Raw genomic sequence first — 23358 nt, forward strand, 5'->3', positions numbered from 1 at the left:
CCATAACAGATTTGATCATAGAATGACAGAAACAATGAATGAAAATAAGCAGCTAATAAAGAACAAGAGGAATCGGAAACTGTGAATAGAGAAATGCATGGTCTTGAAGCAGACTTTACTCACAAAAATCAACTTAGCTTGTCAGCAAAAGGAATAGGAAACTGTGAATGGTCAAGTCTAAACAAACATTAATTTGAAAAGTAATTAGCCGCAGCAAACATTTTAGAAGCAGTCAAAAATAGCAGCAAAAATAAAAAAAATTAAAAAAAAATATTCCAAACCCAAAGGAAAGAATTAACTAGTAATTAGGCTAGAATCTCGTCTAGGGTTTGAAATGACCTGGAGGCCAAAAAATAAGATGACAGAAAAATTTGACTTAACTAATATATGCGTCATTTTTTTTGTATTATGAAAATGCCCTTCATATGTCCCGTACTTTTCACGCCAGCCATTAACGTTTAACAAAACGATAGGTATAAATTGAAACAATTTTAAAACCTTAAGGTTGAAGAGACGACTGACCAAACCAAAGATATAAATTGATGCAATTCTGAAATCTCGATGTAAAATAATAAAATTAAAATCATGCGACCTATTTGAAAACCATTATAAAATCAAAAGGTGCAAAATGCCGTTAGCACAAACCTTATCATCTTAATATTTATTTTTCTATAGCTAGTGGTTTGTAGCTTAATATCCTAGAAAATTGTCGGCTATATATGTATGGATTTCCCAAAATACATATACCAAAAGAACTTATAAGAATTATAAGGTAAAAAAACTCTAAATGTGTGACCAGATGTACCAAATCTCATAAGTTCGATAGCTTCAGAAATCCATATTTGCATGTGTGATCATATCCCTTCTAAGGATGGTAAACCTCCTTAGAAGGCAAAACTCAACATATAACTTCGAAGTTGTTTACTGGACAATGGAAACGCAAAATACTTATGAAGATTAAGTTTCTTTCCGACTGTCGTTCAGCTCCTTCTGAAGATTTTCACTTGCCCCGCTGATACTTAACTTCACTTCCCTTGGTGTGCTAAGGGAACCTAAACATAAATTCTCCATTCGAGGGCATTCTTCAACGGTTAACTCTTCCAGTGATGGCCAATCTAAATTACATTTGCCTTGAGAAAAAATTATGAGATTTGGTAGAGCGCGAAGTTCCAAATAACTTAGCTGAGGGAGCAAGCTGTTATCCTCTGATTCTTCATCCGCTAGCGGTTTTGCAACTACCACTTCCATCTTCTTGCACTCAATTATGGATAGACCTTTGAGCTTCACCATACCCCTAGCAATGGAAGGAGAGAGTAGAAGCTCCAAACTGACACAATCCGAAATGTGTAATGATGTTAACTGAAAGCCTTGAATTCGATTGGAACCCCTGATTTGCGTCATTTGAGGTTGGGAAATTGAAGATATTTCGCCCGACTGAGGAAGTGTTGCAGTGGGTTCTTCATTGGCATTTGACCCTGTGGACTCAAAAATCTCTTCCAGGGAATTGCAACCCTTCACAATTAACTTGTCTAGTTTATGCAATCTATTCTGCACCTCAACTGCTACCAGAAGAACTAAGTTGCTACAACCGGACACATGCAGGTCTCGGAGTTCATTGAAAGAGTAGGGTAGAAGCTCCCTGCTCCATAACTCTCTGATATTTTGCATATCACGAATTTCTAGCGTCTCCAGAACTGGAAAACCAACCTGAAAATGCATTGAACTTTGTTAGTACCAACAATGATGAAAAGTTAAAACTTGCCAGCATAGATTTAGAGTGATGTGCAAACCTCTTCATTAAAAATATGGTTTGGAACACCATAAATTGATCCCATGGCTTCAGATGATGGAACAAACGTCTCCATGGTAAGGCAGCCAATCACCAAAGTTGTCAATGATGGCCAGTGAATAGCGCATGGAGCACGGCAAAATGTTCTGAGGGAGGGTAAATTATCAAGATGGAGAGATTTTACTTGAGGGAAAACAATTATCTTTGTTGCCTCTTCATCTCCATGGCCTCGTTCATTTTCGGCAAGAATGTCTCGCATCGCAGCACAATCACTTATATACATAGATTCTAGTTTCACGAGATTTTCAGCAACGAACCGTGGGAACACATATCTCAAATTTCCACACTGCATAACTTGGAGCATTCTTAAATTTTGAAACGCCATGATGTTTTGAGGTGGATTCCACAAGTATTTCAACAAGGGTAGCTTACTCAACTCCATTATTTCCAAGTCAGAGAACAGTGCAGGAAATTGCTTTGGATTCTGTTTCATTTCTAGATCTTCAAAGTCGAAAACTGTTTCCAGTGACCTACATTCCCTTACTTCAAGTTGTTCCAGACTTTGTAAGTCCTGCACCCAACTGAACGAGAAAATACCAGTTAGCTTAGCACATTCCTTCACCGTCACAAATCGCAGCTGCCAAAAGGGACTAACCTGTTGAATTAAAGAGATTGTCAGCTGAGCTATCCTGATTTTTTTACAAGTTTTGACACAGAGTTTAGCAGCTGGGGTAACATATTACAATCTTAAGGAAAGGGAAAATACCTTGGTGTCAAATAAATGTTGTTTTGTGGCATAAGCAATGCTACTTTCTGGAGCCAAACTATCTGGGGAAAGACTCATGATTTTTGGTAGGTATTCCAACTTCAACGTGATCAATCCAGGAAAGTTGATCTGACATGTTGTTTTGCTGATCCCAACGAACCCTGGTAGTCTTTCAAGATTCAAGCGTAGCAAATTGGGGTGATTGATCTCGTTGACTTCTTCCTCATTTTCCGATCCTTCAGAGGCAACAATCTGTTTTGAGGTCTGATCTTTTAAGGCAACAATCTCTTCCAAATAGTTGCAATTCTGTATGTCTAGCTCTTCGAGTTGCTTCAGATGGCTATCTACTGATAATAAGAAGAGATATTTTAGAAGGTAACATCTACTCACCTTAACACATCTCAGATTTCCTAGACACTGACCAAATTGACTTGGTATCTTCCATAAATGTGTTAATTTAGGTAGAGATGATAAAGATAACTCTCTAAGTCCGTTAAATGACCCCATTGGAAGCTCGCCATGAAAAACCGCCTTGAGCTCCTTTAGTTCATTGATCTTCAGAGTATGCAGGACAGGGAAAACGCTTACGTATCCTATGTCAAAGACATGTTGCAGATCTTCAGATTGGCAGAGCTTTAGAGATTTCAAGTTTAAACAACAGCTTCTTCTCAGGTCATTAAGAGTTCTGCTCATATACTTCATGTCTAACTCTAGAACGTTAGTTTTCTCTAGCAATATAGTTATTCTACTCTCCGCAGGAGATTCTGCTGCATAGCTAAGTCTCAAGTAGTTCTCACAGGGATTCACATCCCAACAACTATTGTTCCACCATCCTATTGAGATCTTAAATCTTTCAAGCTGATCAAACTGCACCCCTGTTGACTTTACAAGTGGATTCAGAGCAATTTCTAAAGTAGTCAATTGGGACAAGGAACTTAGCTCTGGAGCAAAATGACAAGTGATGCCCCTGATTTTTGAACCTTGATTTCGATCCTTATGTCTGTTCCCTTCATCTAGTTGTGCTTGGGTTTGTTCCTCAACCTCCCATTGCTGGAAGCTATTCCACAGGTACAGTTCTTCTAGATGAGCTAAACTCGATATGACACCCATTGGAATTTTCATAACTCTGCATCCTGTCAAATCTAGCAACCTTAGATTTGACAAGTTTTTAATTTCATCAGGAAATTGATCGAAGTTGGATCCACAAAAGCTGAGTACCATGAGTGTCCTTAGCTCTCCAATTACGGATCTAGCTTCCACACTGAGATTGCAATTCTCTAGACGCAGCGTTTGAAGGTTTCTCAACAGTGGAATCGATGGTAGTATTGGCAGTGGAAATCTGCTTCTGATGGCTAAAACCTTGATGCCTTCACTTGTTCTCAGAATAGTGGCAGGTGGTTCCAATGGACATTTATCAGTGCATGAAACTAATAAAAGCTCGTTATGCATACGAGTTTTATTGGTTATAATGAGTGTACTAGAAGAGTATTTGCCAGGCCAATCCTTCAATTCCACCTTGTGTCTGGTCACAAATCCTTCTTTACCATCAGTAGCTATTGATAAGGCTACATCCCGCACCACATCATGCATTTTGACACACCCTTCCTTGTTACTGTCTAACAACAAAAAACAACTTTTGAGTATGTCAACCAACGTTTCTACACGGTTTCTTCCTTGTACCAGTGAATCAATACCTTTAAACAACCCAAGCCCGAAACCATATCTAACCAAATCTTCAACCGGTATATTGCTGCATTCTGGATACAGACAACACAGGAAAAAACATGATTTGGCTTCCTCGCTTTCTAGACATTCATAACTTAGCTCTATTTTCCGGTAAACTTCATGTATCATTCCCGGAATGTTTTCTGGGCAAGCGTTTCTTAGTTGTGTGAGTGCATCATCCCACATCTTCTTGCTTTTATGTCTTAGCGCTCTTCCCACCGTCGAAATTGCAATTGGCAAACCAGCACATTCTCTTAAAACCTGTTGCGCTACAGGACGTAGCTCAGGAGACTCAATGGATCTGCCTGCCATGTCCTTAAACAAAGTCCATGCATCTTGTTCTGGCAACACACTGATCGGAAAATTCCTTTTGGTTTCTATGTCATTGAATAACTCCGCCTATGTCTTACATGGCCGGTCCCAAGCCCGGATAAAGGAGGAGGGGGAGGGCGTCAGGTAGTCGACAGCCGGCACTCCATGATCACGTCGAATCCTTATGAAAATGAATCCAGAACAAAATCGCGCTAAAGCTAGGGCGTCACCCGTAAGTGGCGCGCTGTGTGGCCTGAGCACAGTGATAAGTGAGCAAGGGTCGCTGTATCTCCATCGGCACCCGGATGCAGTGTTAAATGAGCAAGGGGGCCATAGAAACTTCTTTTCGAACGACTCCACTCAAAGTTGTTTGGGAGCATATGCTCCTATCAACTTTACCCGGGACACACAAAAGAAGTACTTTGATCCTATTAGACGGGGGAGGGTGAAGAAGCTAGGACAGAAGGGTAGAGTTCAAGAGAGCAAAATGCGTTTAGGAACGTGGAATATAGGAACCTTAACGGGAAAATCTATGGAAGTAGTGGAAGTTATGGTGAGGAGAAGGATAAATATTATGTGCCTACAAGAAACTAAGTGGGTTGGTAGTAAGGCAAAGGATCTAGAAAGCTCAGGGTTTAAACTTTGGTATTCGGGCACAAATAGAACGAGAAACGGTGTTGGCATCATCGTGGACAAGACCTTGGTACAAGATGTTGTAGATGTCAAGAGGGTAGGAGATAGAATCATGGCAATCAAGATTGTAATAGGACAAGAACTTATCAATGTGATTAGTGCGTACGCACCTCAAGTAGGGTTGGATACGAGTTCGAATGAGAAATTTTGGGAAGATCTTGGAGACTTGGTGCAAGGAATTGCTCAGACGGAGAAGTTATTTATAGGAGGAGATTTAAATGGACACGTGGGCAGGGAGACAGGCAACTATGGAGGTTTTCATGGTGGCCATGGTTTTGGGGAGAGAAACGAGGATGGGGAAGCTATCTTGGATTTTGCAATGGCATATGATCTCTTCTTAGCCAACACCTTCTTTAAGAAGAGAGAAGAACATGTGATCACCTACAAGAGTGGGTCGTCAAAAACACAAATAGATTTTCTTCTAATGAGGAAAGGGGATCGTATAACTTGTAAGGATTGCAAAGTTATACCAGGAGAGAGCGTGGCTAATCAACATCGCTTGTTGGTGATGGATGTACATATCAAAAGAGTAAGACAAAAGAACAAGACTTGGAAGTGCCCAAGGACTAGATGGTGGAATCTAAAAGAAGAAAAACAAGCCATTTTCAAAGAGAAGGTAATCACCCAATGTGTGTGGGATAGAGAGGGGGAAGCTAGCCAAATGTGGGATTCCATGGCTAGTTGTATCAGAAAAGTAGCAAAAGAGGTATTAGGAGAGTCCAAGGGCTTTGCCCCACACCAAAAGGAATCTTGGTGGTGGAATGAGGAGGTACAAACAAAGGTGAAGGCTAAGAAGGAATGTTGTAAAGCCTCATACAAGGAGAGGACTGATGAAAATGGTGAAAGGTATAGAAAAGCGAAGCAAGAGGCGAAGAAAGCTGTCAGAGAAGCTAAGTTAGCGGCTTACGACGATATGTATAAACGACTAGATACCAAAGAAGGAGAGTTGGATATCTATAAACTATCTAGAGCAAGGGAAAAGAAGACAAGGGACCTAAACCAAGTGAGGTGCATCAAGGATGAGGATGGAAAGGTTCTTGCTACAGAGAACGCGGTTAAAGACAGATGGAGAGGTTATTTTCATAATCTTTTCAATGAAGGACATGAAATGAGTGCTTCTTTAGGGGAGTTGAGTAACTCAGAAGAGTGTAGAAACTACTCTTTTTATCGTCGAATCCGGAAGGAAGAAGTGGTTGTAGCTTTGAAGAAGATGAAGCATAAAAAAGCAATAGGCCCAGACGATATACCAATCGAAGTGTGGAAACTTTTGGGAGAGACAGGTATAACATGGCTCACTGACCTTTTCAATAGGATTTTGAAAACGAAGAAGATGCCAAATGAGTGGCGAATGAGCACTTTGGTGCCTATCTACAAGAATAAGGGCGACGTACAAAATTGCATGAACTATAGGGGTATTAAGCTAATGAGTCATACAATGAAGCTCTGGGAGAGAGTCATTGAGCATAGATTGAGGCAAGAGACACGGGTTTCGGACAACCAATTCGGGTTCATGCCAGGGCGCTCAACCATGGAGGCAATCTATCTCTTACGAAGATTGATGGAAAGATATAGAGATGGGAAAAAGGATTTACACATGGTCTTTATAGATTTGGAAAAAGCGTATGATAGGGTCCCAAGAGACATTCTTTGGAGGATTTTAGAGAAGAAAGGAGTACGAGTAGCATATATCCAAGCTATAAAGGATATGTATGAAGGAGCAAAGACTGCCGTAAGAACTCATGAAGGACAAACCGAAAGCTTTCCCATAACTGTAGGATTACATCAAGGCTCATCCTTAAGTCCTTACCTTTTTGCGTTGGTAATGGATGAGTTAACACGACATATTCAAGATGATATTCCTTGGTGTATGCTTTTCGCAGACGATATAGTGTTGATAGATGAAACTCAGGAAGGGGTAAATGCAAAGCTTAACCTTTGGAGAGAAGTGTTGGAATCTAAAGGTCTTCGCCTAAGCCGATCAAAGACAGAATATATGGAGTGCAAGTTCAGTGCAAATGGAGGCCAAAACGAGTTAGGGGTGAGGATCGGAGATCAAGAAATACCAAAGAGCGACCGTTTTCGTTACCTAGGATCTATCTTGCAAAAGAACGGAGAATTAGATGGAGATCTCAACCATAGAATACAAGCTGGATGGATGAAGTGGAAGAGTGCATCCGGCGTGTTGTGTGACCGCCGTATGCCACTGAAGCTCAAGGGAAAATTTTATAGGACGGCAATAAGGCCGGCGATGCTGTATGGCACAGAATGTTGGGCGGTGAAACATCAACACGTACACAAAATGGGTGTAGCGGAGATGAGGATGCTTCGTTGGATGTGTGGGCACACGAGAAAGGATAAGATTAGGAATGAGGATATCCGGGGTAAAGTAGGAGTAGCCGAAATTGAAGGAAAGATGAGAGAAAATCGGTTACGGTGGTTTGGACATGTGCAAAGAAGGCCTACTGACGTTCCGATTAGAAGATGCGACTATGGGACAGAGGTTCAGGGCCGAAGGGGTAGAGGAAGACCTAGGAAAACTTTGGAAGAGACTCTAAGAAAAGACTTAGAGTACTTGGATCTAACGAAGGACATGACACAGGATCGAGCACAATGGCGTTCTAAGATTCATATAGCCGATCCCACTCAGTGACTTGGATTTTCCAAGTCTCCAACCGAGAAGTTTTCCTCACTCGGGAAATTAAGGGAACACTACCCCAACCTACATGCTCCACGCAGAAAGCTTCAACATACAAGCTTTAACAAAAGAAAATTCAAAGAACTTAGCGAAGAAGGCTTTGGTGTATTTAACACAATACGTTGAAATGAAGGAAAACTTATTTATTGATATCCCCGATAAGCTACAAATATGTACATATACATGAGTCAAAATAAGCACACAAGAGGGAGCCTTCACAAAGGTTGCTTAGGAGAAGTCTCAGCAGTCGGTAGAGCCCCAGAAAGAGAAGGCACCGGAGGGGGATCATTTAGAGCCTCAGTACTGGACAGAACCCTAGAAGGAGGAGGCATCAGAGGTTGATCATTTGGAGCTTCATTACGCGGTACAGCCCCAGAAGACGAAGGCAATAAATGCCTTTGGAACAAACCCACAAATCTCTGATGATCAAGTAAAACCTGACCATCAGTTTCCTTCATCTGGTCAAGCTTCCTCTTCATGTTTGTAGCATAGTCATGTGCGAGCCGGTGCAACTGTTTATTCTCATGCTTGAGCCTTCTAATCTCCTGTTTGAGACTCATCACTTCAGCCGCCAATGATTCAACTTGGCGGGTTCGAGCAAATAGGCGTTGGGCCATATTAGACACAGAACCTGCACACTGAACACTGAGAGCCAGCGAATCCTTAACAGCTAACTCATCAGACCGTTTGGAAAGTAGTCTGTTATCTTTGGGAGTGAGAAGGTTCCTGGCCACCACCGCAGCGGTCATATCATTCTTCATCACGGAATCCCCAACGGTAAGAGGACCAGTAGGGGAGACGAAGGATGGGCGCCATATGTTGTCTGGAGAAGGCGGGGCTGCCTCTTCAACAAGGTTCAAGTCAAAACGACGGTCGGAGGGGCCAGACATTTTCAAAGGTGTTGAAGAGAGAAGAGGTCGGACAAATCAATATCTTAGAAGTGCAAGAATGAAGCTTCTACTGGTAGAGATTCAAGTGTGTTTTGGAACTTAATGTCAGCCCCTATAAAAATCTGCACTCGACGAAGCTTCAGAAATCGAAGAGGCGCCTGCTCAGAAATCGAAGAGGCGTTTGCTTTCTCAAAAGCTGGGCTGCTTAGAGATCACGAGGGTTGATCTCAGAAATCGAAGAGGCGTTTGCTTTCTCAAAAGTTGGGCTGCTCAAAGACCACGAAGGCCGATCTCAAAAATCGAAGAGGCGCTCGCTTTCTCAAAAGCTGGGCTCCCCAGAGACCACGAGGGCCGATCTCAGAAATCGAAGAGGCACCTACTTTTCCAGCCTTTTCCAGCCTTGTCAGCACCTGTCACACGCACACTCAGTTTTGCGGAAATTATGGGCATTCTGTCAAAGACTTCTGGGGAAGTAGAAAACACATGAATCTAACTGTTCAATCACCCACTTCCCACACGCAACAATAGCTCATGGGTACCATAAATAACTTTGCCAAAGTTCTCTACCAAAGTTGAGCACGTGAAGCTTGCAGCTCCCACTACATCGCTCTGACCAAGAAGGGTAAAAGAATAGCAAAGAAACAGCACTAACAAAGTTTAGACCCATAAATTTTGAAGGTCTAGCTACCATATTATTACCCACAAGGGTAAAGGAACAGTACCACTGCTGGATAATTGGAAAGTCCCTGTGTGTCAACCTCTGTGCTTCGTGGCAAGGTAGACTAGCAAACATGCCCAACCTTTACTCACATTCGAGAAAACACTCCCAATAAGATTGCTTGCTCCAAAATCGAAGAGGCACCGTCCTCCGAATCTCGAGAGCCAGACTCCCAACATGACTACTTTCTTAAAAATCGAAGAGAGGGTAAAGGAACAGTACCATTGCTGGATAATTGGAAAGTCCCTGTGTGTCAACCTCTGTGCTTCGTGGCAAGGTAGACTGGCAAACATGCCCAACCTTTACTCACATTCGAGAAAACACTCCCAACAAGATTGCTTGCTCCAAAATCGAAGAGGCACCGCCCTCCGAATCTCGAGAGTCAGACTCCCAACATGATTACTTTTTCAAAAATCGAAGAGACACTGCTCCCCGAATCTCGAGAGCCAGACCCCCAGCATGATTGCTTTCTCAAAAATCGATGAGGCATCGTTCTCCGAATCAATCGAAGAGGCGCTCGCTTTCTCAAAAGCTGGGCTGCTCAGAGACCACGAGGGCCGATCTCAGAAATCGAAGAGGCACCTACTTTTCTAGCCTTGTCAGCACCTGTCACACGCACACTCAGCTTTGCAGAAATTATGGGCATTCTGTCGAAGACTTCTGGTGAAGTAGAAAGCACATGAATCTTACTGTTCAATCACCCACTTCCCACACACAACAATAGCTCATGGGTACCACAAATAACTTTGCCAAAGTTCTCTGCCAAATTTGAGCACGTGAAGCTTGCAGCTCCCACCACATCGCTCTGACCAAGAAAGGTAAAAGAATAGCAAAGAAACAGCACTAACAAAAGTTTAGACACATAAATTTTGAAGGTCTAGCTACCATATTATTACCCACAACTGTAAAGGAACAGTACCACTGCTGGATAATTGGAAAGTCCCTGTGTGTCAACCTCTGTGCTTCGTGGCAAGGTAGACTAGCAAACATGCCCAACCTTTACTCACATTCGAGAAAACACTCCCAATAAGATTGCTTGCTCCAAAATCGAAGAGGCACCGTCCTCCGAATCTCGAGAGCCAGACTCCCAACATGACTACTTTCTCAAAATCGAAGAGAGGGTAAAGGAACAGTACCATTGCTGGATAATTGGAAAGTCCCTGTGTGTCAACCTTTGTGCTTCGTGGCAAGGTAGACTAGCAAACATGCCCAACCTTTACTCACATTCGAGACAACACTCCCAACAAGATTGCTTGCTCCAAAATCGAAGAGGCACCGCCCTCCGAATCTCGAGAGCCAGACTCCCAACATGATTACTTCCTCAAAAATCGAAGAGACACTGCTCTCCGAATCTCGAGAGTCATACCCCCAGCATGATTGCTTTCTCAAAAATCGAAGAGGCATCGTTCTCCGAATCTCGAGAGCCAGATACCACAGACCACTTTTTCAAAGTGCTCTGACAGAGTTAAAACATGTGAAACTGGCAGCTCCCACTACCGTGCTATGACCAAGCAGGGTAAAGGAATAGCATTACTACTTGTTGTTAGGGAGACTCCTATATATGTCGACCTCCATCCCCAACGGACAGGCAGACCTGCAAAAATGCTCAACCCTTCATCATATCTGAGAGGGCACTCCCAACGAAGCCTTTCGAAATATTCAGCTTTCTTTCCCCCCGATAATACCTCTGCAAACAAGCTATACTAGAGCAAGAATATCTCATATCATCAGGGTTAAAAGCAAGAGTATCCCATATCATGCTTTTTCCCTGTCTTTTCTTTTGGCCTTGTTTTTACCTGCAAGACAAGGAGAAAGAGAGCAATCAGTCAGCACTTGGAATCAAGCTTCCAGCCAGGAACTGACTGCCTGGAACCCCTTACCTGATTACTTACCTGGCATTGCTCTCGAGTACTCATCTTCAACATCTTATGTTTCCAGGGAAGATTCCGCATCTGCTTGAGGAACAGATAGGGCAAGTGCGAAGGATACAAGGAAGCATGTGGAGACAAGCGTAACAGCACACGTGCCGATACATTCATTACTCTGTCAAAAGCAAAAGTATCCCATATCAGCAGGGTGGAACGTACTCTAGATTTGATGGACTTGTTTTGACCCTCAAATTCTTCAGTCGGCCTTATACTCTGGAGGAAACCAGAAAACCCTCCAGCTCAGTTCAAGAATAAGCCTGTGGAAAGTTACTTCTTCAAAAGCAAAAGTATCTCATATCATCTCTTCTCATTTTTCTTCTCTTTATCCTTCATGCTGCTGCAAGATGGGGAGAAGGTGAACAATCAGTCGGAGCTCTGATTGCTTACCTTGTCTGTCACCTCTTTCAGCAGACCCCCTAGCTCGGCGACTTGGGGGACTCCTACTACATGGTTTGTATCGCGCTTGACCAAGCCTGAAACTACAAGTAAGCTTCAAGTGAAATTGATACATTACCTTGTGCATCTCCACCAGTTAAAGATACCACCCCTGGATGGAGGAAGAGTACTTCCAGAGAAGATGCCACATCTACCTATGAGACAGATAAGGCAAGTCAAGACGACACCACACTCCGATACTTAGAAGTTTCGTGATTACGAGATCATTCTCCCACAATATTTCCTAATGTCATTTGTACTAAATCATTCACTTGTACTCACTAAATGAGAGCTTGAACCTATGTACTTGTGTAAACCCTTCACAATTAATGAGAACTCTTCTATTCCGTGGACGTAGCCAATCTGGGTGAACCACGTACATCTTGTGTTTGCTTTCCTATCTCTATCCATTTATATACTTATCCACACTAATGACCGGAGCAATCTAGCGAAGATCACAAAAAGCGATCGTTTTCTCTACCTAGGATCTATCTTGCAAGAGAACGGAGAATTAGATGGAGATCTCAACCATAGAATACGAGCTGGATGGAAAGAGTGCATCCGGCGTGTTGTGTGACCGTCGTAGGCCACTGAAGCTCAAGGGAAAATTTTATAGGACGGCAATAAGGCTAGCGATGTTGTATGGCACAGAATGTTGGGTGGTGAAGCATCAACACGTACACAAAATGGGTGTAGCGGAGATGAGGATGCTTCGTGGGATGTGTGGGCACACGAGAAAGGATAAGATTGGGAATGAGGATATCCGAGGTAAAGTAGGAGTAGCCGAAATTGTAGGAAATATGAGAGAAAATCGGCTCCGGTGATTTTGAACATGTGCAAAGAAGGACTGACGCTCCGGTTCGAAGATGTGACTACGGGACAGAGGTTCAGGGCCGAAGGGGTAGAGGAAGACCTAGGACAACTTTGGAAGAGACTCTAAGAAAAGACTTAGAGTACTTGGATCTAACGGAGGACATGACACAAAACCGAGCGCAATGGCGTTCTAGGATTCATATAGCCGACCCCACTTAGTGGGAAAAGGCTTTGTTGTTGTTGTTGTTGTTGTTTGTTTCTATGTCATTGAATATATCTTGATTTCGTGATGACACCAAGATTTTGCAGCAAGATGGAATTCCTACTTCCTCCATATCTATCTGTGTCCAAACGTTATCTAATATTACAAGGACCCTCTTATTACCCGATAATCTTTCTTTTAACTTGTTTGCTCTTCCAGCTAAACTTTGCCCTGTGAGCTTCAGACCTAGAAAATCTGCGATTTCCTGTTGAATATGACTTAAGTCAGGAGTTTGGGCAAAAACTGCCATCGCAACCTCATCGAATAGATTCAATGCTTTTGCTCTCTTCCCAACTTCTTTCACCAAAGTTGTCTTGCCAATACCTCCCATTCCACATATCACAACCGGATTGATTTGATCATCGGTTAGAGCATTCATTACATCTCTAATGGTTAAATTTCTTGATTCAAAATGTATATTGCCCTTTACGGATGTAGATGCCAATAACAATTTGAAATTTCTTATAGTTCTCACCTCACTGAAGACATTTGGGTGTTTGGCTACCAATATGATCTTGCATCTTTCCTTGCTATCACCACCAAGGATTCCAACTGCCACCAAATCAAGTAATTCCCAAACATCAGCCAAAATCACGAGGAGCCTCTTCGAGTCCATGGACATGATTCTAGAATTTAGCTTCTCTGCTCGCTCAAGTAAACTTTGATCTTCCAAAGTCAGCCCCAGCACATCTGCTATTACACCTTGTATCCTTTTCAGGTCAGGATTCTGGGACACAACTGCCACCGCAACCTCTTCATATAAATCTTGCTCTTTGACTCTGCGGATGAACTCTTTCGTTGTTACAGCATCTTCCCGTTCAATTATTCCAGCAATACCAATCATATCGATATTGTCATCTTGCAGAGCTTTCAGGATCTCCTCTGAAAAGGGTAATCTATGCTGAGGACCCGCAAAAAGTTCCATTGCTGCTGCTGGAGGAGCAGGGTCAGATGTTCCTGAGGAGCTGCCCCCTTCATGTATTGCCGAAAACCCTATCTCCGGGGGAGGAGCAGGATACGAAACCCTCGTGAAACTCCCATCTCTAAGAAGGTTGTCAACCACCAAACTCATCTTCTTAGCCTTCTCACCCAAGTAACGCCGCGACTTCAACTTCGAAAACCAACCATTAAAACACCTTGGCTTCTCAACTCTTTCGTTTCCAAAACAAGTCTCCATTTCTTGTATAGTCTTGTTTACATTGCACAGCCAGGTCTCAACTTCAGGAGCGATTGTCTCCAAATTCCGGGCTGCTGCCTCCACGGCGAGTTTCACCCCGTCTCTTTTGCCAACCAGCCTCTCAGTTTGATCGGTGAGATGCTCTACATTACTCTTGTAATGGATCAAATAACTTAACTTTCGCCAAACCGGAGTCACAGTGAACTGAGCCAGTTTGGTAACAGCTGAAATGCAAATATCCATTTTTTTGTATTTTCTTTTTCTTCCTCTTCCGGTGACTATGATCAGAAATCGCAAAACAAAGCAATAACAAAGGCAAAGAAAGAAAGAACTTTTTCACTTACAGATTAACGAAAACGAAGTAATACCAAAGACAGAAAGAAAGGACCCCTTCACATAGAGATTCACACGATGAAAGCAACCATGGCAATATCAAAGACAAAAAAAAAATATTTAAAACAAGGGCGGCTATTTAATAGCAAGAGTAATGTTAGGTTGACAATCTATTTAAATTATAGTCTGTAAATCGGTTGTTGATGATTAACCATTTGATTTCTTCCTAAAATTTTATTATTTTAAGGCAAATGGTTATATAATTAAATTTAAAAAAAAAACAGTTGATTAACAAACTTCAATTCATGTGTTGATGCCTCACATTTGCTATGAAAATTTAGGTTGACTTTTCAATCTTGTCCAAGTAACGAATGAGGCAAGTGGTTCTGTAATTTTTAGAAAGGCTAATTACATTTATACTCTTTAAATTTGGATTTAAATTTGAAATGATTTTCACAATGGAAGAAGTTTTAATTTCTCATATTGTATCCCGAGGTATTGGAATTATATCAATTTGTGCCTTCGATCATTGATTGTAAGATTTCATTAAATTGATGAGATGGTGATTTTGAGACTCTTATATGAGTTAATTGTAAGCCACATTTACACTAAATTGACCGGAACAAAACTCGACAATTTAATGGAGGATTAGACATTCAAAGAGCCAAAAAGTGTAAACTAATACAACAACAACTAAGCCTTATCCCATTAAGTAGGGTCGGCTTTATCAATCCTAAATGGTCACTGTACTCAGTTTTGCGCCAAGTCTTCCATTAGATCCAAGTATTCCATCTTTTCTTAAAGACTTTTTCCAAGTATTCCTAGGTCTTCCCGTACCCCTATTTCCATGAGCCTCTGTTTCATAGTCGCATCTTCTAACCGAAACATATGCAGATCTTTTATTCACCTGTTTAAACCATCTTAATCGATTTTTTCTCATCTTATCTTCAATTATGGCCATTCGAACTTTACCTTGGATATCCTCTTCTTAATCCTATCATTGCTCGTGTGCCCACTTATCTAACAAAACATTCTCATCTCTACTACACTCATTTTTGCACGTGTTGCTTTTTGACCACCCCACATTGTGTGTCATAAATCATTGTTGACCTTATCGTCGTCCTATAAAATTTTCCCTTGAGCTTTAGTTATGACGATCACACAAAATTATCTTATGTTGTCGATCGAAAACTCTGCATGTGTAATTTTATCTTACGATGCTAGTCCCAAGCTCGGATAAAGGTGGAGAGGGAGGACGTCAGGTAGTCGACAGCTGACACTCCACTTTTCACGTCGAATACCTATGAAAAGGTGTAAATTATACAATTTTAAAACCTCAAAATGTAATGTGAAAAAACTAGCTAGAACCTCAGGGCTTATTTGGAAAGCTACTTCAAATTTGGATGATATAAAATGTAGTTAGCCTTAAAAAAAAAAGTTGATTTAACAAACTTCAATTAATAAACAATCAATAGAACTTATGCTCATGTGTTTGATGCCTCACTTTTGCATATGGAAATCCCCTAAATTAAGGAAGACTTTCGATTTTAACCACATCATTAACGAAGAAAGACTTATTAATTATGGGCTAAATCACACTTAGATGGATAAGGTGTTGAGTTTCTATCCATGCATCTTGGATTCGAAACTCCCTCATTTTCTAAATTATTATAATAGCTTCAAAATAGGGGCTTAAAAGGAAGCCACCTGTAACATCCCGAAATTTCTAATTCGGAAGCTAATTCCTAAGATAGGCCTAAAAATTATTTCGGAAGATAATCACCAAATTCCTTTTCATAGACAATTTCAATAAAAACTTTATCTCAGTTATTTTATTCTGGCTACATCTAACCTCGTTAGACTGCCTACGTACCCCACGAAGGGATCAAGCCATTCATAGTTCACAAATTCAACCTTTAACTCATTTTCGAAAATCATTCAAGTGACTAACAATCACTAACTAGTTTCAAACAAGTGAATCACACCAATTTCATATCAAATATGGATTTAAAATAACAAAATTAGCTTAAAAATACAAAGGCGGACCACTGCCACATGCCGTCGCCGCTGGCGGTTTCCTGCAAATGGAACCCAGTTTTTCGACGAACTTCAAAGTTTACCAAATTTTACAGGCAAGTAGATTTCAGTGAGAGGAACAACTTTTATACCTAGGCTGAAGTCCAATTCGGCCGGGAAACACTTGAAATTAGCCTTGATCCGTGTAGAACCCTAGAATTTGGTGGTTTCAATTCGACACCAAAACGAACTCTAACACCTCATCCAATGCATGGGCTTTGTTGATGAGGTTGAGGGAAGTGTATTGATGGTGATGGTTGCCTGAGTTAGCTTCAGATTTGGTGAATTTCCACCCAAACCCGTCACACCCACCGTGGGGTTCCTCGTGAAATCAAACCTTATTTCGTCTGTTTTGGGGTGAAAATGGGAGAGGGATCGATTGAGGTTTACATAAGGATTAATATAGCACTGGCCATGTCATCTACGGTGGCCGAAATCGGGAGTTACAGCCGGGTCGGGTCGGTGGGTTGAAAGGGACCCGGTTCGGCCGGTTCCTCCTTTTCTTTCTTTTTTTTCTTTTTTTCCTTCTTCTCTCCCCTTTTCCCCCGATTAGGCTGCAACCCTCCTTTCTCTCATTTTCTTTCTTTCCTCTCCCATCACAATATGACACGTGGCACCCATACAACTACTCAAGCAAACCAGGAGCCTTCCAGATTCAGGGCAAATAACCATTTTGCCCCTACCTTTGTTCGTTTCTAATTTATTTGTTTTAACTCCATTTCATGAATGGTTTTCGGCTATGTGCTCGTGGGATCGAGCTTTATCCAAATATGACAAGACAATTTGGATCGAGCTCTATTCAAAACCTCATTTCTCTCCTTTTCTTTCTTTCCTCTCCCATCACAATATTTATTGTTTTTAAAAATTAACTCCATTTCACTTTGTTAAAACTTAAAAGTGGGACTCTTTAGCTCAAACCTATTTTCACATGTACGTAAATAGTGTTGCATATTGTAGGTATTTAGACTTTTTTGCATGTTTTATATAGTTTTAAAACCCACAATATCGTGCTCGCACCATTGCTAGTTAATTCTAAACTATAGCAAAGAAAGAATGAAGAATATCGACAGAAAAAAGAAGAAGAATATCAATTAGACTTGAAAACAAAAGGGAATTCCATGAAAAGTAATGATATATGTTAACCAATAATCCAGGTTAGAGAGTGCAGCACCAATGAATCGTGTAGGAGAGTTAATTTAGATCATAATAGTGAAGACGGTAACCGTGAAAGAGAAGGGGGAAGGAAGGAGGAGTCTTTAAACCAGACGAGTCATAAAACCTAGAGGAGTAGTGAAACCCAGTTTAACGTTGCTAGGTTTTAGGTTTTTCTTCTAATTCTTGTTTTTTAATTGAATAAAAATTATGATTAATTTAAATAATGTGGATGTCTATATTAAATGCCACCTACAGAGGCGGTATTCAATTGTGGTACAAATATATGGTATTCAAATGTGGTACAAATACATGATGTGGATGTCCACATCAAATGCCACATAAGAATAGCATTATCAATCACTAGCATGTTATCACAAGCATAAATTTAAGTATTTATTTATATATTTTTCATTAACAAATTATCTAAAAATAAATTGTAAATCAACCATAAACCACCCACTAACGTGGAGGTTTTTGGTTTTTGTTATTTTTTTTTTCTACATAGGTTGGTTCAGTTGGTAAGGGCTCTGCCTTGTGACTCGTCAATTGTTTTCTGTTGGTAGGCGATCTATAAAAACCAACAAGTGCCAAACCCACACCAAACAAAATAAGAATTGTCGTCATAACAACTCCATCCAGTACCAAGCACCCCATCTTCCTCAGTTCTACCTAAATGTGACCAACTACTCTAGTGTTTTGCCAACAAGGAAACCATTTGAAACCTTGGGATTTAAGAGAAGTGGCTATCATGTTAATAGCAAACTCAAGAGTTCGAGCCAAGCAAGCAAAAAAGGCAAAGTCACCTACCCCAACAAGCAGTATCTCTTGGGAGCTGTTATAATGCTCAATCCACCTCTCCATTTTTGCTTAGTTGCAGATTTCTAGTCAACAAGGTCGATGTTGGTTGAAAGAAGAAGGACTCGCAAGTGATTGACCTAAAAACCCATGAGAGCACACACCATTCGAGAGAAGTGTAGATTCTAAATGTGCTTAAACCACAAGACAAGTGAACACAACGCGTCTTCCAAGGTCTAGATAGATCGAGGATGATATTCTTAAAAAATATTTAGGTAATGAACTTATACATATCCTTGGAAAGAACTACTAGAGTACGATATGATGCCTATGAATTGTAGCAAAATAATAAAGGGTGACTATTCGTTTCTGCGTGAAGATAGTGATTGGTGATGCAATCCACTGACCACCTACATTACAACCTTCATCAATCTCTTACTAAAAGACGGCTCAAGCCTCACATCCACATGGAACTTTTCCTGGTAAGTTTGGTAAGCTTGTGAAAAGATTATGCTTCTAATGTTCCTGTCTGAATCAATATGAACTAGGCGCACATTTTCGCCGAATCGATCGATCGTGAATTCCTCACTGATTGAGCGAGAAACCATGTCGAGAAGGCTAAAAGAACACTCGAGAATTTAAGGGACAAAACAAGTCCATCAAAATTAAAGTACAAGACCAAGGATACTTCGCATTTCACGACACCTTGTGAGGATTTCCAATTTCCAACGATTGCAACCTTTTTGGAAATTGATGAGGATAGCGTATTCTACTGAAGAGTCTACCAAGAAAAGTATTTAATCTAAACGAAGTCGACGCTCGAAGAATTTGGTGTGAAGTTGACAGTCGATGGTTAGGGAACGTGACACCGTCTATGGAATAAGTGAGAAGGTTATCGATAGAACAATTACCGGGAATTGTTCTAAGGATCCACATGAATTTTCTCAGCGGGAACGAGTCTGAGATCATTGATTCAATCCCACCAATTACCATTTACTAAACTTCTCAACGTATAATGCTTACTCGCCTTTTACAACACACACTTCAAAAGTTTCGAGTAATTTCCAAAATGATATAACTCTACCTGTCATTCTTAAGGAACGCATGTCGCTGAGTAACATCACCACTTCAGATCCTCGGTTGGTCTTAACCAACTCTTACCACTAAGATTTTTTCGTTTCCCAACATTCCGACGTAGATCTAACTCTGTCCTTAATTCCCATGGAATGCATGTTGTAGAGTATCGATCTGATGTTGAAAGTTGTTCAACAAACGTCACCGATAAGGCACAATCCCAACATGAATTTTCTTTTTTCTTCAATACGATGTGACTATTCATGCAGTATGAAGGTTGTATAACTGTGCCGAAAGACAACGAATCCGAAAATTGTGACCTCCAAATGATGTCATGACCGACACACTGCTAGAGTAAGAGAATATCCTAAGTATGCTCTGAACAAAACTAGGCTCTGATACCAATCTGACACGCCCCGATCCTAATGTTCGGGGGACATCGAGATGGCCACGTGCAAGCCGACACCTCGAAGGTGACGCAAGCCATTTATGAATGCAAATGCTAAGAACATGTGAAACATGCACCTAAATTGTAGCAAGATAATAAGATGTGACAATTCATAGTGTGATGAGGGTACTATCACCATAATAATATTCAACTGCCAATAATGAATATAATGATAATGCATGACATGTTCAGAGCATACAACTAACACAAATTACAAGTGGAAGTTAAGGTAAAGAAGTGTTATTACAATAGATGTCAAAGCAGAGAGAATATAGCACGATGTCATTGGTAGGGGAATGGCTCGTAAGTCAGATTGTAATTCTCGTTCCTATGTCCTAAAGGGGCGCAAAACAAATATGAGTGGACCAAGTTGATATACATAATAGTAAAATAGTTATTCAACATACTAACCCCCAAAGTTTTATGGAAATTCAACAGTACAATATGTAATAGGTTTTCTAAAAACCCTAACATGCCATAAAACTTTATGAAACATATAACGTATATAGTGTGCTAACTAGTGGTATCAATATCAGTATCATACGGTCAAAACCACCAACCTACGCCCAGCAGAAGCCACCAACCTACACCCGACTGAAGCCAATATAAATATCATCGCCCGCAAGCAGAATAGTGACCACTAGATACGCACAAAACATTGAATATAATCTTTCCAAACATAGGTACATGTATCTCAAAAACATCTTCATAGTATAAAGTCATCCATCATCTATAAACATGTTCTAAATAGTATATCGTCATCCATCAGGTATCTTACAAAGAACATGGGTTCGATAGAAAATATGGTATTCCAAAATATTCTAAGTAAGCATAATAATCTTATAAGGTAAATCCAATTTACTCATAAAACATGCTCATTAAATCATGTTTTTCATGTATGCATTTTACTATTAAAATATGCATTTTAGAAAGGGTCCACTCACAGATACTCTATAAGATCCTATATCGCCCAAGGGTGTGGATCCTCTAAGCCTTATATGTATATTGCCATCTCTATCTAGCATGAGGCCTTTTAGGAGCTCACTGGCTTCAGGTTCCATAGGAAATCTAAAGTTAAGTGAGTTCGCACGAGAGCATTCCCAGGATGGGTGACCTACTAGGAAGTTCTTGTGTGAGTTCCCAGAAACAAAGCCATAAGGGCGTGGTAGGGGCCCAAAACGAATAATATGTGCTACTATGGTGGAGTTGAGCCCGGGATGTGGTGGGCGCCAGGGCCGGGATGTGACAATTTGGTATCAGAGCCAATCCCTGGCTGGAAGTGTGCCGATGAGGACATCGGGCCCCTAAGGGGGATGGATTGTAAGATCCCATATCGCCCAAAGGTGTGGATCCTCTAAGCCTCATATGTATATTCCCATCTCTACCTAGCACGAGGCCTTTTGGGAGCTCATTGGCTTCGGATTCCATAGGAACTCCGAAGTTAAGCGAGTTCGCGCGAGAGCATTCCCAAGATTGGTGACCCACTGGGAAGTTCTCGTGTGAGTTCCCAGAAACAAAACCGTGAGGGCATGGTCAGGGCCCAAAGTGGACAATATCATGGTACGGTCGAGTCGAGCTCAGGATGTGGTGGGGGCTGGGCTGGGATGTGATATACTCCGCCGCCGAAGATCTATGCAAACTAGCGAAGACGGAATCGCCATAATGTATGCACCTAAGCACATAAAGAGTACAATTAATAAAACTACACTCAAATGATTGAATTTGGAAAAATTAACGTAAAAAACGAGTCCAAGACGTCGAAATTAGCCTAGTAGGGGTCCCAAACGAAAACCCAAAAAGTCAACAAAAGTCAAAGTTGACCGTTGACTGGTCAAAGTCAAAGTCAACGTTGACAGTTGACCGGGTCAAATTCAAAGGCCGATCAACGGGCCTGGGTTTGGTTCGGGTTGGGCTTAGGGTTTGTGGGCCGGATCCATGGCTTAAAGGCCTAGGGTTCAAATAGGGTTAAAGGGTTAAGGGCTTTGGTCTATTAGGCTTGGAAGCCCGGCCGAAATGCCCATTGGATTTTTAGGAATTATATAAAATAAAATAAAATAAATGAAAAGGTTTGGGTTTGGGTCTGACGGGCCTAAGGCCAAAGTGTTAAACGGCGCAAGGGCCTCCAATTAAAAAGGTTTAGGGTTTGGGTCACAAAAGGGTTGGGCTCGAGGGTTTAAAGGGCCAAAGGCCCAATGTTTGGTCACGGACCGAAGGGCCTGGGTTTGATATCTCGCCAAGGAAGGAAGCCGAAGCCTTCCATGCTCCGGTCAACGACGATCTACTTCCCTAAGGTCCGATCTAGGTGTTAAAACAAAGGTAGAAGTGAGAGGAATATAACGTTACCTGAGACTCGACGTGGAACAACCGAAGGTGGTCAGGTTTTGCTCGACAATCACTGGGCTCACCGGAGTTTGGGTTTTGGGTGCCCTCTAGGTGCTTCAAAGTTCCACAAAGACAAAAGGAGAGAAAGTAGATGCCGATGATGGTGGTGGTACTGTCGTCGGTGAGTGTGGGGGTCTCGGGTGTGCATGAGTGGTGTGGGTTCGATCGGGGAGAAAGTGAGAGGGAGATGAGAGTGAGTGAAAGGGGTAGAGAGCTGAGAGAGAGATATCGAAGGATAGAAAAAGAAAAGAAGAGATTGAAAATTTAAATATATGAATATGTGGAGAAAATCGAAAATAGATCGATTTATGGTTATGAAAATTTAATTGAGGAACTTAGAAGTTTTGTTTCTGAATTTTTTTATAATTTATGTTGTAAAATTGATCGATAAGTGAAAAAAATGGAAATGGACTTAGTGGGTTTAACGTAATTATACGAGGACGTATTTTATACTTATATATATTAAATTTTTTCTTGTTAAATTTGGATAGAGCACAGCCCTACAAGCGCATAGGCTCCAACTGTTCGTGAAACAGAGTTATTAGCGTCTAAAGTCGGGGACAATTTTGTAAATTTAACCCCCTTTAGAAAGCTCCAGATTTTCTGGAGCACTAAGATTATGCCACGTGTGTGGCCGAGATGAGAAGAAAAGAAAAGAAAGGAAGGAAATGGATGGCTGTGATGGAAAGGAAATGGCATAAAAGGGAGGGACACAGACGAATCAGGAGGGAAAAAAGGAGGTAAATGAGGGAGAAAGAGGGAAGAGAACCGGATCCATTTTGAGGCTGGCTCAACCCGTATCCTTGACCCGGTCCTATCTTCCCTGTCCGATATTAGTTGGAGGTGATTTTGGTGTCTATGGAAAGCTCTTGATGAGCCCAACATCCCTGCG

General features: G+C 41.3%; 1 protein-coding gene across 4 annotated transcripts; it reads right to left on the bottom strand.

The window, feature by feature from the left end:
• Window positions 1-841: 841 nt before the first annotated feature.
• On the bottom strand, window positions 842-14547 carry LOC126621367 (disease resistance protein At4g27190-like). Of its 4 annotated transcripts, none has more exons than XM_050289850.1 (3): window positions 13502-14547; window positions 1791-2444; window positions 842-1707 (listed from the first exon to the last, which is right to left on the bottom strand). In XM_050289850.1, exons 1-3 carry the CDS (start codon window positions 14444-14446, stop codon window positions 958-960), a joined length of 2349 nt encoding a protein of 782 aa, XP_050145807.1. In that variant the 5' UTR covers window positions 14447-14547; the 3' UTR covers window positions 842-957. The 4 variants fall into 4 exon arrangements, with proteins under 4 accessions (XP_050145807.1, XP_050145806.1, XP_050145809.1 ...); XM_050289849.1 differs by lacking the exon at window positions 13502-14547 and adding an exon at window positions 2556-4666; XM_050289852.1 differs by lacking the exons at window positions 842-1707; window positions 13502-14547 and adding an exon at window positions 2556-4666 and having other exon boundaries at window positions 1979-2135; window positions 2227-2444.
• Window positions 14548-23358: the final 8811 nt, after the last annotated feature.

The sequence above is a fragment of the Malus sylvestris genome, chromosome 5, assembly GCF_916048215.2.
Source record: "Malus sylvestris chromosome 5, drMalSylv7.2, whole genome shotgun sequence".
Classification (NCBI taxonomy): domain Eukaryota; kingdom Viridiplantae; phylum Streptophyta; class Magnoliopsida; order Rosales; family Rosaceae; genus Malus; species Malus sylvestris.